General features: G+C 36.9%; 1 protein-coding gene across 1 annotated transcript in view; it reads right to left on the bottom strand.

Moving 5' to 3' along the window:
* LOC114043852 (ATP-binding cassette sub-family A member 3-like) overlaps positions 1-21771 on the bottom strand; it is a 146166-nt gene that overhangs the window by 13394 nt on the left and 111001 nt on the right. Inside the window, 3 exon segments of the mRNA XM_027863075.1 lie at positions 3314-3501; positions 4756-4950; positions 6699-6827. Of these exon segments, the coding sequence (XP_027718876.1) occupies positions 3314-3501; positions 4756-4950; positions 6699-6827 (512 nt within the window).

Genomic DNA, 21771 nt, shown 5'->3' with positions numbered 1-21771 from the left:
CCAATAGACTTTTTAAACTCAGTATGTCCAAAACAGAACTCATTCTCTTTTCCCCTAACCACCCTACCCCCTTAACCTTCCCCGCTACTGTAAAAGATAATACCATACTCCTAGCTCCTCATGCTTACAACCTAGGAATCATTCTGGATTCCTCAGTGTCACTGTCTCTCACCGCCTGCATCCAAGTTGTTGCCAAGGCCAGTTGATTCTACTTTTGCAACATCTTGATATCTTCTTCTCTCCTCTGACACTGCCACCATTCTGTTGTAGTCCCTCAACACTTCACGCTTGGATTGCTGCAATAGCCTCCTGGTGGGGCTGCCTGACTTAAGTCTTTCCCCATTCCAATCTATCCTCCATTCAGCCACTAAAGTGATTTTCCTAAAACACAGGCCACCCTCCTACTCATCTCCAGTGGCTTCCTGTTGTTTCCAGAAGCAAATACAAAATGCTCTGTTTGGCATTCGAAGGCTTTCATAACCTAGCCCCCTCCTATCTTTTCAGTCTTCTTATACCTTTCTCTGACATATGCTCTTGGATCCAGGGACACTGGCCTTCCGGGTGTTCCTGAACAAGACACTCCATCTCTTGGTTCTAGGCATTCTCTCTAGCTATTCCCCATGGCTGGAATGTTCTCCCTCCTCGGCTCTGACTATTGCTTCCCTGAATTTCCTTAAGTCCCAACTAAAAACCACCTTCTATGAGAGAAGCCTTTCCATCCCTCTGTTAATTATCTCCTATTTATCCTGTATATGGTGTGCTTTGTATATATTTGTTTGTTTGTTGTCTCCCTGAGGGCAGGGACTGTCTTGCCTCTTTTTGTATCCCCAGCACTTAGCACAGTGCCTGGCACATAGTAGGTGCTTAACAAATGTTTACTGATTGATTGTCTGGGATAGTGACCTGGGTCATGTATGTTTTCATGCTAATGAAGTCAGGGCAGCTAAGTTGTGGGAATAGAAAGCAGAAGGTATGGGTGAAAGTCCATAGATTTCTACTGGCCTCTATTTCACCATGCGACTACCTAAAGCAAGCAGACAAAAGCAAGAAAAACAAAATTTCTAGGTTAGCGAATGTAAAGTTGGTTCATTCTATAGCTGTTGCAGAATTGATTCTCTTAGAAAGCATAGTACCTGTTACACAGGAGAAGAGAAAGAGAAAGGAATGAGAATTTATATAGTGTCTACTACATGAGGACCGTGCTAAGTGCTCTTAATGTATATTATTTCATTTGATCTTCACAACCCTGGAAAGTAGGTGCTACTAATATCTCCATTTTACAGTTGAGGAAACTTGTCCAGGGTCACATAACTAGTAAGTATCTGAGGCTGCATTTGAACTCAGGCCTTCCTGACTCCACACCCTGTGCCTACTTTCAATAAAAAAAGTTTGTTTACTGACCAATTAGAAAAGAGAGATAGTGAGCCAGTGAGGCCTCTTTTTAGTGAAGCAATGTAGCTTCAAGGATTTGTTTCCTGAGTGCCTATTATGTGTAAGGAAATATGCTAGGCCATGCAGAAACTCTCGGTTTAAACCTGTAGTTTCATTTGTGTGGACCACTCTCAGTATGGAACTCCACTAGCGAACATTAGCAACTTATTTGTAACTTATAGTTTTACAAAGTTGAAAAGTGACTGCCCATGGTCCCAGAGTTAGGAAGTGCTGAGGAAGGCTCCAGCCCTATATCTTTCTTATCTTAAGGCTGGCCCTCTATCCACTACAAGCTTCCTCTTGCTGAGCAATGGAAATGTGGAGACAAAAATGAAGCAGTTCCTGTCCTCAAGAAATTTAACATTCTACTGTGTTAATACAACATGTAAACAGATAATGAAATTTGTGGAGGAAGTGAACACTTAATAACTGGGGAGAACAATAAAGGCTTTATGTAGGTGGTACCATTTGAGATGAGCTCTGAAAGAAGATTGAGATTCTAAGAGGTGGAGTTAAAGAGAGTGTATTCGAAGAGTGGCACTACAGGACTGTGCAAAGGTATGCGAGTAGAATGGAATATTGATATGGGGCAACAACTAGTAGGCCACTTTCATGGGATTTGGAGTGTGTGGAGGGGAGTGACATTGGAAAGGTATCTGGGAACCAGATTGTGGAGAGCCTTAAATTCCAGGTATTTTATCCTAGAAATAATAGAGAGCCACTGAAAATTTCTGGATAGGGTAGTGATATGGCTTTATCAACCGGCATCTTATGAATATTACACTGGCATCTATGGGGGAAATGAATTGGAGAAGCAAATTACTGGAAGTTTCAAGGAGAGCATTTAGGAGGCTCCTAAAATAGTCCCAGTGAAAGATGGTAGAGATTTGGTGATAAAAGAGATACTGTGGAGATAGAACTAACTTGACTTGATAATTGATTGACCTAAGATTAAGGTAGAGGAAAGAGTCAAAGATGATACTAAAGATGTGAACCTGAATGAGAGCAGGATCACAAAAGCTAAGAGAGAGGAGAATATCCAGCTGAAGAGGGAGGGTGACAGTTTCAAAAGCTGTAGAGAGATCAAGGAGATTATGGATTGAGAAAAAGCCATTTGATTTATTAGTTAAGAGATCATTGATAACTTCATTTGAGGGGTGAATTTGGAAGCTAGATTACAAGGGTTGAGAAGTGAGCAGAAGGTGAGGAAGCACAGGTAATTAATTTAGACAGCTTTTTTGGGTTTGGCCATGTAGCACAGTAGCTGGAGGGGCTGGCAGGTGTTTGCTTTTTTTTTAAAGGATGGTAGAGACCTGGAAATATTTGTAGGCAGCAACAAAGGAGTCAGGAGATAAAGAGATACTGAAGATGAGAGAGAGGGAAGCAATGTTTTTAAGGGACAAGTTTATGGAGGTGGAAGGTGGGGATGGAATCAAAGGACCAAATAGAGGGGCTAGTCTATGCAGAGAAGGATCATCTCTCTTTCTCATACATTGGAACAAAGGAGAGAATGAGGTATGATATAGAGAGGTTTTGAGAAATGGACCAGGAGAGGAGCAAATTATAAAAAAAGGCTTCTATTTTTCGTGTGTCTTTGTGTTCTATTGTGGAGGGTACCTCACAGAACAAATCTTTTTGTGTAGCCTTGTAGCCTAGTTAGAGACTAAGTTCAGATAAGATCAAAGGGTGTGGCAGGATGAAGCTGTGTCATAAGAGCAGGAATAACTATAATCTTGACAGACCTTGTGAGTCTTGGAGTCTTGATAAAACTTCAATACCCGAGTTCAGTCATTTACTCTTTAATCCCTAATCCTGAAAATAAGATCCTTGCTTGTTAAAAGAAAAGGACATAGAAGAGTGGGTGGGAATTACAGTGCTGCACCTGTAGGTTTTGATGAGTTTGTCTGAGTAGGCCTCTAGAAGCAACGTCTGCAGGACATCTTTCACAAGGCTATCAATGTGGCGCTCAGGGATGCCACGGAGCCGGGCGTACATGACCAAAGTCTCTCGTCCTGTCACGTGGTCCAGTAAGGCATCAAATTGAGGGCAGTAACCAATTCACTGTCGTACCTGAAATAACAGCAAAGACCCAGGCAATGGCTACAGATTTAGTGATGATCCCAAATAAGAGTGTCTTGTCCTATTGTAAAGGGGTGGATCCAGGAAAGGCATTCCAAAAAGTCTGTAGGGAATGTAATTCCCAAAAGTTAAAGATGGTGTCTGTTTCCTGAGACTGTTTCCTTACATTGTTGTCTAAAATTCTATGTGATGAGACAAAAGATCTGGTGTCTTTTTTTGTCTATGCCTCTGCCCAGAAAAAGTTTGTTCCCTATGGGGCCTGTAAATGCTTTCTACTGCCAGGAGGGCTTTGGATTCTCTGAAATTGGACCTTATTGGAGTAAGAAAGTCTGTATTTTACCCAACCTAGACTTCATGTTTCACACTCATGGACAGATTCTGCAGCGGATCATAGAATCACAGACGAGATTTTTAGAAATTATCTGGTCTATTATCTATTTAGTTTATAGATTAGGAACCCGAGGTCCAGAGAGATGAAATGATTTCCCCCAGGGTGACACCTCTGGTGGAATCAGGTCCAGAATTCAGGTCTTTTGCACTCTCAGGACAGTATACCACCTGTTCTTGTACACCACCACTTTTCTTCTGATATAATAAAAACATTATATTTCCTCATGGGTCTGTATGGCCCTAAGAAAGGCAACATTTCAGGGCAATACAGAGACAGACAACAGAACCAAGAAGACCTGGAGTAAGACTTGAGATACTTTTGAACAGGAGAAGTAGTATTTTGGACTTTGAGTGTTCACCTGGTATTAACAAAACAAAACAAAAAAACACACCTTCAGTAGTTAATAGAGGCAATTAGGTCTTCCTGGATGCCAAATACCTGACCATGAGGTTGGAAAGCTAATGAGGCTGGGTGTAGACTAGTAGAATAGTGTAGTGTGGTCCTGGAGAGACCTGAGGTAGTCCTCTGCCATTCTCAAGGGAATGAAGAATGTACGGGTTTCTCCACCTGTACCGTAGTTAGGGGCCCAGGTAGGAGTTCTCTATTTTTTTGCTCTAATATTCTAGGAGGTTACTGAAAACATCCTCCACTTGAATTTTTAGAGTACCTACACACCATCTCTTTTCCTGAAACCTATCCCACTAGATTAGTACTTGCCCTAATGTATGTTGCCTATGGGACAGTCGTCCCTCAGAATGATCTTGTTGCTTCTAGTACCTTCCTTTCATTACTCCCTTCATACAAATAGTACTTCTCAAGGTAGCAAACCCACATGGTTCCAGCCAGCATCCTACCTTTTTAAGGTGAGTATTGATGTTGTAGCCATCAATATAGGCATTCCCAGAGGAGAGAGTTTCATCTCCCGTCAGCATTTTGATGGTGGTGGTTTTTCCTGCTCCGCTGAAACCAAGCAATCCAAAGCACTCCCCTCTCTGGACAGTTAGGGAGATCCTGTTTACAGCCAGAAACGGTCTTCTATTGCCATACATCTGAGATTTATCCAAAAGAAAACCCATACACTTGACAAAAATGTTGCTTATGGACTTGGAAAATCAAAGCCAAAGACCCTGAAGCAATAACTATTCCCGTCTCCCAGAGAAGCAGAGGAATTGTTGTGTCCTTCTAGGTCAGGGAGCTTCTCACTAATGTTAATACTTAGAGTTTCCTGTTGGCCCAGGGACACTTATCAGTACTGAATCAGGACTGATATATAATTTATATACAATATACAGTTTATATCAAGGGTTCATAGCCTGGGGTCTGTGAACTTGTTTTTAAAAATATTGTGACAGCATTATTTCAATATAATTGGTTTCCTTTGTATCCTATATATATTTTATGAATTTAAAAACATTATTCTGAGAAAGAGTCCATATGCTTCACTTGACTGCTAAAGGAATCACTGACACAAAAATGTCAAGAACTCCTGCCTAGATACAGGCCCCTTTTAAACATGCAGCAATGACATCTAGAATGAATGATGGCTACATATAAATGGATAGGCATCCACTCCCTGACTCAAAAGGAATTTTACCAACCCCCTGTGTTTAGCTTTATACCACACACACACACACACACACACACACACACACACACACACACACACATGACTGGTAGGCTTGTAAAAGGCTCCACTTATTTGTGTCTAATTAAGGATAGAACTACAATGTCTGTAGATTTGTGGGCTGCCCAGTGGTCAGGCTACACACACACACACACACACACACACACACACACACACACACACACATACACATTTGGATAGTCTGCCTTCAGAGAGCAGTTGTATATGCAGCTTCATTTCTTCGGGACAAACAACGATAAGGATCCAGCTGTGGACAGTCAAGTAGATGTGCCTATCTTCTTGTGCCCTTATTCAATGACTATGTTCATGTGCTTTGTATATTATTCAATAAAACCTTGTAGCTATATCAACTTCTGAGGCTTTGCCACTGTTTCTTGAAATCCAAAACCTGATTAGCACAACCCCTTTCTTTTCTTCCATGGGCCCCAGGAATTGGCCCATATGCTTCTGTCCAGATGTTATCACCTATTGCTTCTGATTGGGGTGTTTCTCCTCCCTAGTTCTTCATGGAAAAGAACATTGTCTCCTAGTTTCTCTGTTTCCCTCCTGTCCCTGATAGTAGACATATGAGGGCTATATGCCCTATGAGGGCTCTAAGAGTTTTTATTATTTGTAACTACAGGGGTAGAAATATAAGATGTCTTAAATACTTCCTGGTGTTTTCTGGGAGGCAAATAGAGCTTAATTTAATATCTTTTAGCTCCCTCTTGACTCTCTTAACAATTAATCATTCTGTTTTTATTTTGAGAGCCTGAAATCTTCTATTCATTTTTTATTCCTGGGAGTGGTAACATCAATTTCCACTTTAACCTTCCCTTCAAAAAGGAATACCCCATCCTAGGCTCCTCCACTTTCTCTCTTGCATATGCTGTGGGATATACAAAGGCTTAGAAAAGAACTGGTGGTAGGTCTATTAGTCCCCAAAGAACTCAAATAACATTCATTTGTGACTAAGAAGAAACTCCTGGGTTTTTTCCCATAGTATCTTTCTATTTCACAAAGGAAATTTATCTTAGGGCATTGCCTTATATTCCAACAACTAAGGGAGAATAAACATAGATCTCAGAGATCAGGCAATGTATTAATTATTATCAGTAGATATATTTGATAGTTCTCTGTTGAGGAAGGAAACTGGCTTTCATCTGACTTTACCTTTGTGAGTTGGCAAAAAACCAGTGGAGTACTCTGCAAAAGCTCTGGAAGGGATTCCTCAATTTTCCTTTTTTCATTTTCCACATCTTCATCTTTGAAAATGATTGATTCTTTGTTACGCACTCGTGCCTATGTTCCAGAGACAAAGGTCACAGATGTCAATATCTTTCAGGAATCCTACTTGAGTTGGAGGAGATGTTTTGAAATTTGGTAAAGCAAGGACTTTAGGGGCAACAGAAATGAATTGAATCCTCAGAGATACTAAGTAAACAGGCTCTGGGAAGGATCTTTGTGAGATGCCCTTCTCTAAACTACTGCTCTCACATGTATCCTGTCTTCCCCTGGCCTAGGACCCAGACAAATGGGGCTCATACAACCAGGATCAGGAAATCCCAGAAACAAACCTCATGTGGAATCCTAGGCACACTGAAAAGCTTTTAGAAAAGCAACAGAGTTGCCTATTTCCAAGACAGAATGAACTAAACCAAAACCTCAAAGTGCCAAATTTTAGAACAAGTAGTCTTAACTATTTCCTTGGACATACAGAGAAAGGGCTTCTCCCCTGCTTGGCCATAACTGATAGTGGCAAACAGAGTTCTATTCAGCTGACTTGATTTTTATAAAAACAATGGTTATATTGTGACTACTTAACAGACACTAACTTATGAGTGCAATATGGGGAGCTTGCTGATCAAAGGGGTTTCTAGGTCAATACTTCTATGATTCCCTCTTTTTATCATTGGAGTCACAGAGTCTTAGAGTTGGAAGGAACTTTAAAGGTCATTTAGTTCAACTTTCTATCCCACGAAGCTTGTTCCATTTTTGGACAGCTGATTGTTGGAAAATTGTTCCTGACTTGTAGTAGCAATATACCTCGCTCATTTCACCTAGTTTTGCCCATTGGAGCCACACACTGGACTTCTAAGGAGAAGCAATGGACCCTGGCTCTCTATCCACTGATGTAGTTCTCATAGAACTTGGCGGCTCAGGAAAAGAGCTTATAATTTATTTTTAAAAACACATCTCACTAATAATTGCTCATTGAGGCAGGGAAGAGAAATCTAAGCAGGTTTGAGAGAATTAAAAAAATTATAGGCTGTTCTGATATTATTCATTTTCTATACATGAAAATCAGAATTATAATGAAATAAGCATTATCTCGAGGCTTGTATACTTGTTCCCTAAAACCTATAGAGCTAAAGTTATCACAAAGTGTTTTTTTTTAAATCTTCTAACTTAACACTCAATAAGCACTTATCAAGTGCTCATTATGTATCTGGCACTCTGCTAAACCCTGAGATACATAGACAAAACTGAAACAGCCCCTGCCCTCAAGGAACTTATATTCTAATTGGGGAGACAACATGTACATATATAGATATATATGAGATACAGAGAGAGGTAAGGCACTAGCAGCCAATCAGAAAAGGCCTCTTGAAGAAGGTGGTACTTGACCTGAGTCTTTTTTTTTGCATGTGTCCAAATGAGTTTTTTTTAAAAAATTAAGTTTTTTTGGGGCAGCTAAATGGCTCAGTGGATAGAGCACCTGCCCTGGAGTCAGGAGGACCTGAGTTCAAATATGGCCTCAGACACTTGCTAGCTGTGTGACCCTGGGCAAGTCACTTAACTCCCATTACCTCCAAAATTAAAAAAGGTTTTGATTTAAAAAAATCACCATAATTTCTCTCAGTATTGCTCCCCTCCTCAGCCATGTAATAAGCAATAATTTTTTAAAGAGAAGAAAAAGAGGAAAAATTCAGCATAACTGAATTTGCAATGTATCACATGGACCTTGCACTTCTGCAAAAGGTGGGGGAATATGTCATATCTCTTCTTTCAAGTTATGCTTGAAACATTCATTTTTGATTTTCTTTATTTTTTGGGGGGGTGGTTTTTCTTTATGTTAATGTTGCTTTAGTCATTGTGTATATAATTTTCTTAACTTTGCTTACTTTATTCTGTGTAAGTTCATGTAGATCTTTCTATGCTTCTCTACATTCCCCAATCAATTGGCATCTACTTCATTTGCAATTCTTTTATATCATAAAAGTACTTTTATAAAAAATATTTTGGTGTATGTGAGGGTTTTCTTCTTATCTATGCCTCCATGGGGCACAAGCTAATAATGAAATCTCTGGATCAAAGAGTATGCTATTTTAGTCACTTCATTTGCATAATTTCAAATTCTTTTCCAAAATAGATGTACTGATTAGCAACTCCACCAAGAATGCATTAGTGTGTCTGTCTTCCCACAACTCCTCCAACATTGACTGTTTTCATCTTTTGTCACCTTTACCAATTTTCAGAATGGGAGATGAAACCTCAGAGTTGTGACTTTTGTTTCTCTTACTATTGGCTATTTGGAGCATTCTTTCATGTGGTTGTTAATTTTTTGCAGTTCTTTTGAGAACGATTTGATCATATCCTTTGACATATTTATCTACTGGGAAACAGCTTTTGGTTGAGCTAAGTCTTAAAGGAAATGAGGCGTTACAAGAGGGAGAGGTGAAAGAGAGCATTCCAGGAGTGGAGGTGAGCCAGTGCAAAGGCACAGACATGGGGATGGAGGGACATGTTTGAAGAACAGTCAATCAGCCAGGATGTCTAGTCCGGGGGAGGGGAGTGACATGTAAGAACATCAGAAAAGTAGGACAGGGCTAGGATTGTGAAGAGTTTTGAATGTCAAACAGTAATTTATATTTATCCTAGAAGTATTAGGAAGCCATTGGCATTTACTGAGTAGTGAGGTGACAGGGTCAGATCTGTGCTTTAGGAAGATCACTACGTGGTGCCATGGATAGAGTGCAGAGCCTGGAGTCAGGAAGATCTAAATTCAACTCCAGCCAAGTTGTGTGACCCTGGGCAAGTCACCTCACCTTCGTCTCAGTTTCCCCAATTGTAAGGAAAAACGGGGCTAACAGTAGCATCTATTTCCCAGGGTTGCTGTGTTCTTTACAAATTATAAAAACATTTAGCACAGTGCCTGGCACGTAGTAAGTACTAAATAAGTGCTTCTTTCCCTCCTTCTTTCTTATATGGATAGAAGAAGAGAAGAAAGACTTGAGGAAAGGAAACTATCTCAATAGTTTCCGTGAGAGGGGATGATTGGCTGGACTAAGGGTGTGGCTATATAGTGGTGCAGCGGATAGAGTGCTGGACCAAGTGTCAGGAAGACCTGAGTTCAAATCCAGACTTAGATACTTACTAGCCGTGTGAACCTGGGCAAGTACTCGACCTCTACTTCCTCAGTTTCCTCTTCTGAAAAAACAGGGATAACAATAGCGCCTATTTCTTAAAATTATTGTGAAGGCAGAATATTTGTAAAGTATCTGGCAAACCTGAAAGCTCTTTATAGATGCTAGCTATTATTAGCCGGAGGGGACAGCTATGACAAGATTTGGCGACTGATTGGGTACGTGAGGTGAGTGAGAAGAAGTTCACTGACGTTGCAAGGCTTGAAGCAGCAAGGCATTTTTTTTTGACAGGATTTTGTTTAAAAATTTTGAATCAATGTTCGTTATTAATGATACTTGTCTATCGTTTTCCTTCTGTGCTTTACCTTTCCCTGGTTTAGATATTAGGAGTATATTTGTCTCATAAAAGGATTCTGGTAGGGTGATTTCTTTCTTAATTTGGGAGAATAATTTGTATAGTATGGCTACTAATTTTTTTTTTAAGTTTGATAGAATTCTCCTGAGACTCTATCAGGAACAGGAGTTGGTTTTTTCCTTTACAGGTAGGTCTACTTCCTTTTCTGGTCTTAAGGTATTATTCTATCTCTTTTGTCTTCTCAACTTTGTTAGTATATAACTGTGCATAATAGGTTCTGATTATTCTTATTTCTTCTGGTTTTGCTGTGATTTCATCTTTTGCTATTTTATTGATTTGATTTTCTTTTTAATCAGATTGGCTAAAGGGATGTCAATTTTACTAGTCTTTTCAAAGAACCAAATTTTAGTTTCATTTATTCCTATGTGTTTTTTTGTTTTTGTTTTTGTTTTTTGGTGGGAGAGTGTTTACGGTTTATCTATTTCTTCTCTCATACATCATCTTTTGCACTTATTTTAGGTTTTATTCATTGAATAATTTAAAAAAATGTATATTTGGTTTATTAATACTCCCCTTCATTTTGTTAATGTATGTTTGAAGGGATATGATTTCCTCCTTGAGGACTGCTTTAGCTGCATTCCAGAAATTTTGATAGGTTGTTTCATCATTATAATTTTCTTTCACACAATTATTAATTGTTCCTATGATTTATTATTTGGCCCACTCATGATTTAGAATTTCCCTGAGGTCTCCATTGGGATCTATGTCTTTTGGCTTTTTGAATTGCATTATGGTCTGTAATGGATGCATTACTCATTTCTACCTTTTAACATTTGCTTGCAACATTTCTGTGTTCTAACACATAAACAATTTTTGTAAAAATCTGGTATTGTTGAGAAATATATTCTTCTTGTAGTCCCATTCAGAAGATGCCGTAAGTCTTTTAATTAATTTTTCCAACAATTCATTCTTTGTTAGAATTTATCTTTGTTATCTTTTTAGATTTTGTTAGATTTTATCTTTGTTAGATTTATCCAAACCTGAGAGAGGGACATTGAAACCTACAATCACTATTGTGTTATTGTCTATATATTCTTACAGCTCAGTTAATGTTTTATGAATTTTGAGGAGAAAGCATTTGGAGTATATAAGTTTAACAATGATATTTGTTTGTTGTCTATGGTTTCTTGTGGCACAATGTGGTTTCTTTGCTTATCTTTTTATGTTTTGAATATTTGTTTTTGCTCTGACAGCATGATTGTAACTCTGGCTTTTTTGAATTCACTTTAATGCACAGTAAATATTCTTTCTAGCCTCTCATTTTTCTTTCATGTTTTTGTTTTTTAAATGTATTTCTTGTAAGCAAAATATTGTGGGGTTTTGTTTTCTTATTTAATCTGTTACTTTTTATGTCTAATAAAAGACTGTTTAATCTATTCTCATTTAAAGTTATGAGAGTTAGGTTTGTATTTTCCTCCATGTTTTTTTTCTCCATGTTTTTCCCCCCTTCCACTGTAAATACAATACTATGCTTTTTCAGTTATTTTTCATCTTAACAACATGGCCCTATTCCCATTGATTCTTCCCCTCAACCCTCAAGCACCCCTTCTATTTGTTACCTCTTTTCCCTAGTTTTAGAGATTTGCTTATTGGTGCTCTTTCTTTCTTTTTTTCTTCCTTCCTTTCTTCCTTCCTTTCATTTCTTATTTCTTTTGCTTGCTTTTATCTGGTTATTTCTCTCCTTATTTTTTTTCTTTTTACTTAGTTAACTAGAATCCCCCTTCCTTACTTCCCTTTAAATTAGTTTTATTTATTAGTTTTGAAAATTTCATTTTTTGTGCTTTTTACTAGAAAGGATTTCTTTTTCTCATTTCATTACTTATCTTCCCTGTTTATTCTATACTTTTATTCTTGGGTTCATAGACTTTATACTTATTTAATCCTTTATGCTCTGTGTTTCTCATGGAACTAAAACTTTTGTGGTACCTATTTTGAGACTCTCTCCTAGATAGTTTATTGCCTTGGAGGGCTTGCTGGGGGCAGCTAGGTGGTGGCAGTGGATAGATTGAAAGGCCTAGAGTCAGGAAGACATCTTCCTGAGTTCAAATCTGGCCTCAGACACCTACTAGCTGTGTGACCCTTGGGAAGTCACTTAATATTGTTTGCCTCAGTTTCCTCACCTGTAAAATGAGCTAGAGAAGGAAATGACAAACCACTTCAGCATCTTTGCCAAGAAAACCTCTATCACGAGGTCATGAAGGGTCAGACATAATTGAATGAGAGTTTGATAGCTGCTCCCCACTTCCTTTTTCCTGTTGTGCCTCACTCTTAGAAAAAGTGATAAAGATGTTGCCACTGGGTAAGATTCTTTCTGTGTCTCTGATTGTACATTTCATTACTGACCTTTGATCATTCTCCCACCCCACCCCCACCCCCACCCATGACTTGCCTCAAAATCTCTTCCCTGGGTCCACGCCCTCCTGTTCTTCTGGGTGGCCTTCTCTCCTGGGTATTCTTCTCTCTTCCCCCCAGGAACTGATTCCCCTTTTCCTGAGGCAGGATGAGTGGTTTCTCTAAGCAAAAAAAATCTTTGAAGATATAACACTGTAAGGTCCCTATCTCCCTTTATAAAATCTCTTCCCCTATAGGAGTATTCATCATGGAAACAAAGTTTTCCCCTTTCTCCCTTTTTAATTCTTCCCGTTGCCTCCTCAACCATTCTCTTGTAGGCTCTTTTCTTCCTAAGAGATACAAGGTATTTTTCTTTCATTGCTAGCTTTCACTTGATTAGGGTACATCAAATATTCCTCTCTATCTTAATCCTCCTCTCCACTTCACACACTCTCTCATTTTGTAATTTAGTTCCATCCCCTACCCCATCCTCAAATTGATTCACCTGTAGGTGAGGTGCTGTGAGGTTTAATCCATGATGTTTTAGGCTTGTTTCTCCACCATTACTTCTATTTGACTTCTGCTTTCACTCTTGTCTCCTTGTGTACTATCAGAAAGAATTTTTTAAATGGTCTCTCTATTATTCTGTTGCTGTTACTGGCTGCTGTATTTGTTTACCCTTCTTGTATTTCTGCTGTCTGGAGTGTTTGAGAAGTAAATAATCTCTTTAATTTTGGTTTTGTAAGAATGTTTTGAACACTTCTTTACTGTTGAACATCCATCCTTTTTCATTTATAGTAAAGCTTAGATTTGCAAGTTAAGTCACCTTGAACTCCATTGCTCTTAGGAACACATTATTTCATTCCTTCCTACACTTTCTGGTGGATGCAGAATAGTCTTATATTATTCAAATTTCCTTTCCTTTATATTTGAAAGTCTTTCTTCTGTTGCTTGAAGAATATGTTGTTTCTCAGGGGAATTATTAAAATTAGTCTTGGAATTTACAGCCTTTTTTTCCTCCTCAGAAGAGATCTATGGATTCTTTCAATTGTCAATTTATTTTATGTGTTCCGAAATTTTGGCAGTATTCTTGTATTATTTATGGTATCATGAAGTTCAGGGGTTGTTTGACTTGTAATGTTCTTCTGGAAGACCTATGATCCTTAAGTTGTCACTATGCATCTTGTCTTGGACATCATTTTGGAGGGTCTGCTTTCTTTGATGTTATTGTTTTTTGCTTCTCCCAGTTTGTCCTTGACTTCCATCTATTTGTATTCCCAATCAGTTATCCTCTTTGTTTCTTTGGTGAGACTTGCCACTATGGATTCAAGTTTTTTCTATTTTACCAATTTTTTCTCCTGTGGAGGCTTACATTCTGCTCTCACAATTCCTATTTCTCTTTTAAACCATTCAGAAACAGCATGGTGGGGTTTTATGTTCTCCTCAAAGTCCACAGGGTCTCCTGCCTCATCAGACGTTAAATCATTTTCCTTTGGTTTGCAGTATTTATTCACAGATATGTGAATCTGTTGGCTAGATCAAGAGGCCATATTTCCTTCTGCTGTTAATTTCTTTCCTTATGGTTTATCTGCTCATACTTAAAATCTTTGAGTTTTCTTTCTTCTGAGACCTTGGCAATTTTGGTCTTTTCTCTATTATTTTCCTATATTATTCACTGACTCCTACCTTCTGATGGTGGTTTTCCTGGGGGCTAGATCTCAAAAACATCTTACTCATTTCTCAATACAAGTTATAATCTGTGAAACACACATTGTGTCCAAATCACATGAAGAATAACATTTTAAACTAGTGGTTGTCTTGCTTATATGCATTGTCTTGACCTTAATTGACTTATGTCAGTGTAAAGTCCAATACAATTCTTCCATATTATATCATTTTCATTTTTAAAAAGTCATAAATTACACTGGAAATTTCTCTTGTTATCATTGCTATTAATAGGTCTGCAAACAAAGCTTCCCCTAATATCATATTCAACATACACTGCAATCAAATGAACACCTTTAAATTTGTTCCTTCATTCACTTACAATGAAAACTAAAAATATTTTAATTTCTCAAGTAATTGATTACAAAGATCTTGAGACACATAATATGGTATTTTAGCTTGATGCTTGGCATGATTCCCCAACCATTGTTTTGATCACATCAATAGTTAGAGAAAGCATCAATCTACCTCCTATCAAATAAGGCTTTTTACACTTAGCAATTCTGTAAACATATTCTATAAACTTCAGAAGCAGTCCTTCTGAAAAAAAAAATTGGTTTTGTTTATTTGTTGTTTTATTGTTCATTTGTTTTAGTTGAGTCTGACTCTTTCTGACCCCATTGGGAGTTTTCTTGTCAAAGATACCAGAGTGATTTGCCATTTCCTTCTCCAGCTCATTTTTACAGATGAGGAACTGAGGCAAACAGGATTAAGTGACTTGCCCAGGGTCACCTAGCTAATGTCTGAGGCCACATTTGAACTTGAAGAGGAGTCTTCCTGACTCTAGGCCTGGCACTCTATCTACCAGAAGCACCTAATTTTTCTCTGAAAATATTCTAGTGTCCATCCTACATATCTATTTCTTTGTGGTCATATACTTTTTTGTGGTTATTAAATTTGGTTAGACCATGTATTTATGCATGCATGGTTGGCTTAGCCCTGACCATACCCATGCAACTCTACTAACCTCTGATGTACCTACCATAACTTGACCTTCTCACATTCAATTTTCTTTTGAGAATTTCCTTAGGTTTTATTTCTGTGACAGTCAGATGCTTATGTGTCTTCTGTGCCTGTCTTGTGGATAGAACATGATATTCATAGATCATTAAAACAGGAGACCTTAGGGTTCATCCAATCCAAGCTTTCATTCAGTTTCCTCAAGAAAACTGAGGATCATAGAGGGATCATAGGATATGGAGCTGGAGGGAACCTTAGATATTATCTACTCTAAACTCCTCAATTATTTTATTTCATTGTTAAAGAATGTTTTTATTATTAGCTACAATTTGCTATAATTTCCTCAATTATTTTATTTCATTGTTAAAGAATGTTTTTATTGTTAGCTACAATTTGCTAAGGTTATTTAGTTAGAGTTTAGACAGCATACTATTTAGAGCTGGGAGAAACCTTAGAGATCATCTAGTTTAACCCATTTAAAAATGTTTTAAGTAATAAGATTCAACATCTTTTGTTTTACATCAGATTCATTTCTAAATATGCTTTCCCCTATAATGAAGAAAAGTAGGACATGGTAACCTCAGCTGACAAAGTACACACCATTTGGCTCTCATAGCTTCCCGTCTCTACCAAAAAGGAGGGAAGGGCTTCTCATCCAGACTGATTGTCACAATTACTTCATTTTAGGGTTCCTTTTGTTTATATTATTGTAGTGAATATAGAGTGTTTTTTCTGATTCTGATTACTTTGATTCAGTTCACAGAAGTTTTCCCATGTTTTTTAAAAAATATTTTACAAGCATTTATTATCTCTCCTTCTCATTACACAATAATTTTTCTTTCTTTTTTTTAAATGCCCTCCTATTAAATATGCATAGTGTAGCAAAACAAAATTCCACATTGCCATGCCCAAAATGTATGTCTCACTGTACATTATGTTAAGCCCATCACCTTTTTGGGCAGTATATGAATGGTGAATTGCATCTTCCGTGTTCTGAACTGCAAGTATGTTATTACACTGACCAGAGTTCTAAAATCTTTCAAAGTTTTAAATTTTTCCTCTGTTATGTTGTCATGAATACATTGTTCTCCAAATTCTGCTTGCTTCACTCTGCATTTAGTTCATACAGGACTTCAAAGTTTCTTTTGAAACTGTCCGTTCCATTATTTCTTAGGGCACACTAACATTCCATTACATTCATATAGAGCTAGGTCACAATTAAGGTGAATTTGAATAATGTGAAATTTGATTTAGTGTCAGTGATAAAATGATACTAAGTTGCATTTAGGGGTTTTAACACACTGCTACGCTGTCAGTCTATACTTGCTTATCATTGTCTGTGAATGTGATGTGCTGCCACATATCATATTAGCAATAGTTATGTTTATTATTTTGAAAACAGCCCTTTCCAAAATAGACAAAAGGACGAATACTTCAGATGGAAACACTTCTAGTGTAAAAAAGATTGATTATTACATTAGAACAAAAATTTAACATAATTGAATGGCATGAAGTTGATCAAAGCAAATCTAAAATAGGACAAAATATTGAAACGTGTGAACCTATGGTATGTAATGTTATAAAGCTTGTAGGTGAAATAAAAGAAAAAGTCAAAGCTGCAGTATCTTTTTGTACTTTGCAAACAACTACAAAAAATAGAAATATTACAGTAATAGAAAGGAAGTATCTTTTAGCTGCATGGATTAACAATTGCAAGAAAAAACATTCCACTTTAGTAGAACAGCCATTCAAAGGTTTCAATTTTATTCAAGGCAGTGAAAGAAAATGGAAATGAAATGGATAGTAAATAAACTTTTACTGTAAGTGTTGATTGGTTCAATTGATCTAAAAAGTAAAACTTGTAAATTTTTCCTGATCCCCCTAAGTGCTAGTGTCTGCCCTGTTGATTATCACTAATTGGCCCTATACAGATCCTGTTTCTACATAGTTGTTTGAGTGTTGTCTCCTTCACTTAGATTATGAGTTCTTTAATAATAATAGCTAACATTTAAATAATACTTACTGTCAGGAACTTTTAAATCTTATACTCAGGGCAAGGGGGAGGGGCAGAGATCAGACATCCCCTGGATCAGACCACTTTGTGAGACCTGAAAGTTTGCTACTTTCCAGCCTGAGTCTTGAGATTCTGGAAAACACAAAACTCAACCCTCTAAACTAGTAACAGGACCTGAGATGACACAAGGTCAGACCAGATATTTCTTCCATAAGTGTGTAGATCCTAGCAACAACATTAAGTTTGAAGTCAGGAAGGAGACTCAAAGAATGAAAAAGGAAAAAGGGGCAGCTAGGTGGCATAGTGGATAGAGCACCAACCCTGAAGTCAGGAGGACTTGAGTTCAAATCTGGCCTCAGACCAAACACTTGACACTTACTAGCTGTGTGACCCTGGGCAAGTCATTTAACCCTAATTGCCTAAAAAAAAAAATCCCACTATAAATAGTGATTGTGGTGATAGGGATACTCAAGATATAAACTCAGAAGAGAATTACTCCAAAAATATCTACAAGCAAAGCCTCAATGAATAACAAAGTTTGGACTCGAGTTCAACTAGAATTCATAGAAGTCATAAAGCAAGTGCTAAAATTTTAAAAAATTTATAAATTAAATGCTAGAGGAAAAAATTGGAAAACAAATGCGAGCTATAGAATAAAGATTTGGAAGGGGAATGGACAATTTAGTAAAAGATTTACAAACCTTTGCCCAAGCAACAAAATCCCTAAAAATTTGAATGGGTCAAATAGAAGCTAATGATTACATGAGACAACAAGAAATTTTAAAACAAACTCAAAAGACTGAAAAAAATAGAAGAAAGTATAAGGTATGTTATAGCAAAAATAACTGACCTGGAAAACAGAGTAAGAAGAAAAAAAATCAAGAATCACTGGACTACTTAAAAGCTATGGCCAAAGAAAGAACCTAGACACCATATTTCAAGAAACCACAAAAAACAAACAAACAAAAAACTGTTCAGGTCTCTTAGGATAAGAGAACAAAATGGAAATAAAAGTATTACACTGGTCACCTCCTGAAAGAAACCCCAAAATGAAAACCCCCAGGATCATGAAAGTCAAAATCCAGAGCTTCCAGGTAAAAAATAAATACTGCTAACAGCAAGCAAGCAGGTAAGAATTCAACTACCAAGGATCTATAGCTAACATCAAAGAATACTTAGTAGTCACTACTATACAGGAGTGGAGAGCTTGGAATATGGTATTCAAGAAGGCAAAGGATATCTTACAATCAAGAATGCCTTTCCTAGCAAAATGAATATAATCCTACATGGGGAAAAATGGATGAAAAGACCAGAGTTATGTGGAAATTTTGAAGTTTAAATCCAGGAGTTAAGAGAAACATAAAAAAAGTAAACATGAATGAGCAATAATAAAAGACTAAACAAGGATAATAGCAAGGAAGAAATTGCCTTTCAGATCTATAAAAATTATCTTCCAGATCTCTATTCAGATCTATAAAGAATTCATAACTAATGTGATAGAAATCACAGAAAGAAATGGACAATTATGATTAAATAAAGGTGGAAAAGTATTTCAGAAATAAATCTAATATAGTTAAAGTTAGAAGTAAAACAGGTAACTGGAAAATATCTTTGCCATAAATTTATCTAATAAGGGTCTCATTTCCAGGATAAATTAAAAATTGTTTTAAATTCATAACACCAAGAGTCATTTAGACAAATGGACAAATATTCATATCAAAGATATGAATAGGCAATTTTCTTTTTAAAAATTATTTATTTTTAGTTTTCAACATTCACTTTCATAAGATTTTGAATTTTAAATTTTCTCCCCCCTGTCCTCCTCCCTCCCTAAGACAGCATGCAATCTGATATAGGGTCTACTTATACATTTGTATTAAGCATATTTTCACATTAGTCATGATGTATAGAAGAATTAGAACTAATGGGAGGGACCACGAGAAGGAAGAAATGAAACAAAACAACAAAAGAAAAGGAGAGCAAATAGTACGCCTCCATCTGTATTCGGACTCCATAGTTCTTTCTCTGGATGTGGACAGCATTTTCCATTGTGAGTCTTTTGGAGTTGTCTTAGATCCTTGCATTGCTGAGAAGAGCTAAGTCTATCAAAGTCAGCCATTGCACAGTGCGGCTGCCACTGTATACACTGTTCTCCTGGTTCTGCTCATTTCACTCATAAGTGAAATAAGTGATTTCACTCATAAGTGATATAAGTCTTTCCAGGTTTTTCTGAAGTCTGCCTGTTCATCATTTTTTATAGCACAATAGTACTCCATTACATTCACATACATATGTTCAGCCATTCTGCAACTGATGGGCATCCCCTCAATGTCCAATTCTCTGTCACCACAAAAAGAGCTGCTATAAATATTTTTGTACATGTGGGTCCTTTTCCCATTTGTATAATCTCTCTGGGATATAGCCCTAGAAGTGCTATTTCTGGGTCAAGGGGTATGCATATTTTTATAGCCCTTTGGGCATAGTTTCAAATCACTCTCCAGAATGGGTGGATCAGTTCACAACTCCACCAACAACACATTAGTGTTCCAATTTTCCCACATCTTCTCCAACATTTATAATTTTCCTGTTTTGCCATGTTAGCCAATCTGGTAGATGTGATATGGTACCTCAGAGTTGTTTTGATTTGCATTTCTCTAATCAACAGTGATTTTTTCATTTGACTATGTTTTTTCATATGACTATAGATAGCTTAAATTTCTTCATCTGAAAACTGCCTTGACTAGACAATTTTCAAAGGATGAAATCCAAGCTACCCTGTGGGCCATGTCCAAAAAGGTGTGTTTCATTCTGCATCTTGAGTCCATTGCTTCTCTTTTGGGAGATGGGTAGCATTCTTCATCACTAGGCCTCAGGAATTATGATTGATCAATGTGTGATCAGAGTTCTTAAGTCTTTCAAAAACTTCTTTTTACAATGTTGTTATCATAGTACAAATTGTTTTTCTTGTTCTGCTCACTTCACTTTGTATCAGTTCATATAAAATTTTCACAGGTTTCTTTGAAACTATCCTCTCAATTATTTTAAACTTAGGTATTTCTAAACATGGTGAATGTGATGGTAAAGATACTGTCCACAACCTATCATTTATGAATATCACTTTTGAAAGCCTTTCAGTTCTCATTTATACCCTCATCAAGGATATCCTTGATATATGTATAGATTATTACAGAATTTTGTGCATAATACTATTTAATTTGAAATTTTTTTTATTCTGAAATCCACAAACACAAAAGAAAACAGACATGTTGAAGATAGAATAGAAAAAGAGACTTGTACGTGAAACTGTGGATCTCTGTTATGTATGACTACTATTTTTTAAAAGTATCTTTTAAAAAAGTATCTTTTTATAAAAAGTATTTTTAGAAGTTCAACTCATCCTACTTTTCTGTGCTTCTTTTCAGTCTTTCTTCTGTTCTCTTCTTTGCATTAAAAAAAGATGTCTAAAAATCAACTTTTTTCTTTTTGGCTACCTTATCTCTATTCTCCCTTTCCCTGCTGACTCTCTCAACCTCCCAGCCTAAGGGAGGGGTATAAAAACAAAGTTTTTAAAACAAATACACATGGCACCACAAAGTAACACATTGGCTATGGAATTCTTATTCTGCATCTTGAGTCTTTTACCTCTCTGTACCTTTACCTTTCAAAAGGTAGGTAGCTTGATTAATTATCAGTTGTTTATAATCATGATTGGTCATTGCATTGCACAGAGCTCTTAAACCTTTCAAAGTAGTTTTTCTTTATAATGCTACTGTTTTTGTATAAATTGTCCCACTCTGTATCATATAGTTATTGCCAGGTTTCTCTAAAACTATTCATTTTATTTTTTCTTATGGTACCAAAATAATTTATTATATTCATATCCCACTATTTATTTTGCCATTCCCCACTAGGGCACTGGGCACCTCCTTAGTGTTTAGTTCTTTAACAAAGAGAAATGCTGTCAATATTTTTTGTACATAAAGACAACAGTTTTTGTGAAAAAGATGAGGAAGTCTTGGTGGACTGCAAGGTAAATATGAAGCAAGAGTGTGAAGAAATTGTCAAGAATGCTAATATGAATTTAGACAGTATTAAAAGAAGTGGAGGGTTCAAAACAAGTGAGGTCATAGTGCCCTGTTTTCTGCCCTAGTTATATCATATCTTGAGTACTGTGTTCATTTCTGGATGTCACATTTTAAGGGGAAAATTGAAAAGGCTAAGAGAAGGTTGATCAAGATGGTGCATTGTGATAGGATTAGTTATTCTTTGTAGCTTCTGGAGGCAGAACTAGTACCAATAAGAAGAAATCAAACAAATATCTGTTCATTATAAGAAAGGAAAGTCTAACCATTGGACCTATCCAAACATGTAATGGATTACTTTATGAGTTAGAGAATTTTACATCATTGGAAATGTTCAGGCTGTCCCCTCATG

Source organism: Vombatus ursinus, unplaced genomic scaffold (assembly GCF_900497805.2).
Source record: "Vombatus ursinus unplaced genomic scaffold, bare-nosed wombat genome assembly UNPS02014770.1, whole genome shotgun sequence".
NCBI lineage: Eukaryota > Metazoa > Chordata > Mammalia > Diprotodontia > Vombatidae > Vombatus > Vombatus ursinus.
Note: the sequence above shows the minus strand (reverse complement) of the source record. Positions and strands in the feature narration are given on the sequence as shown.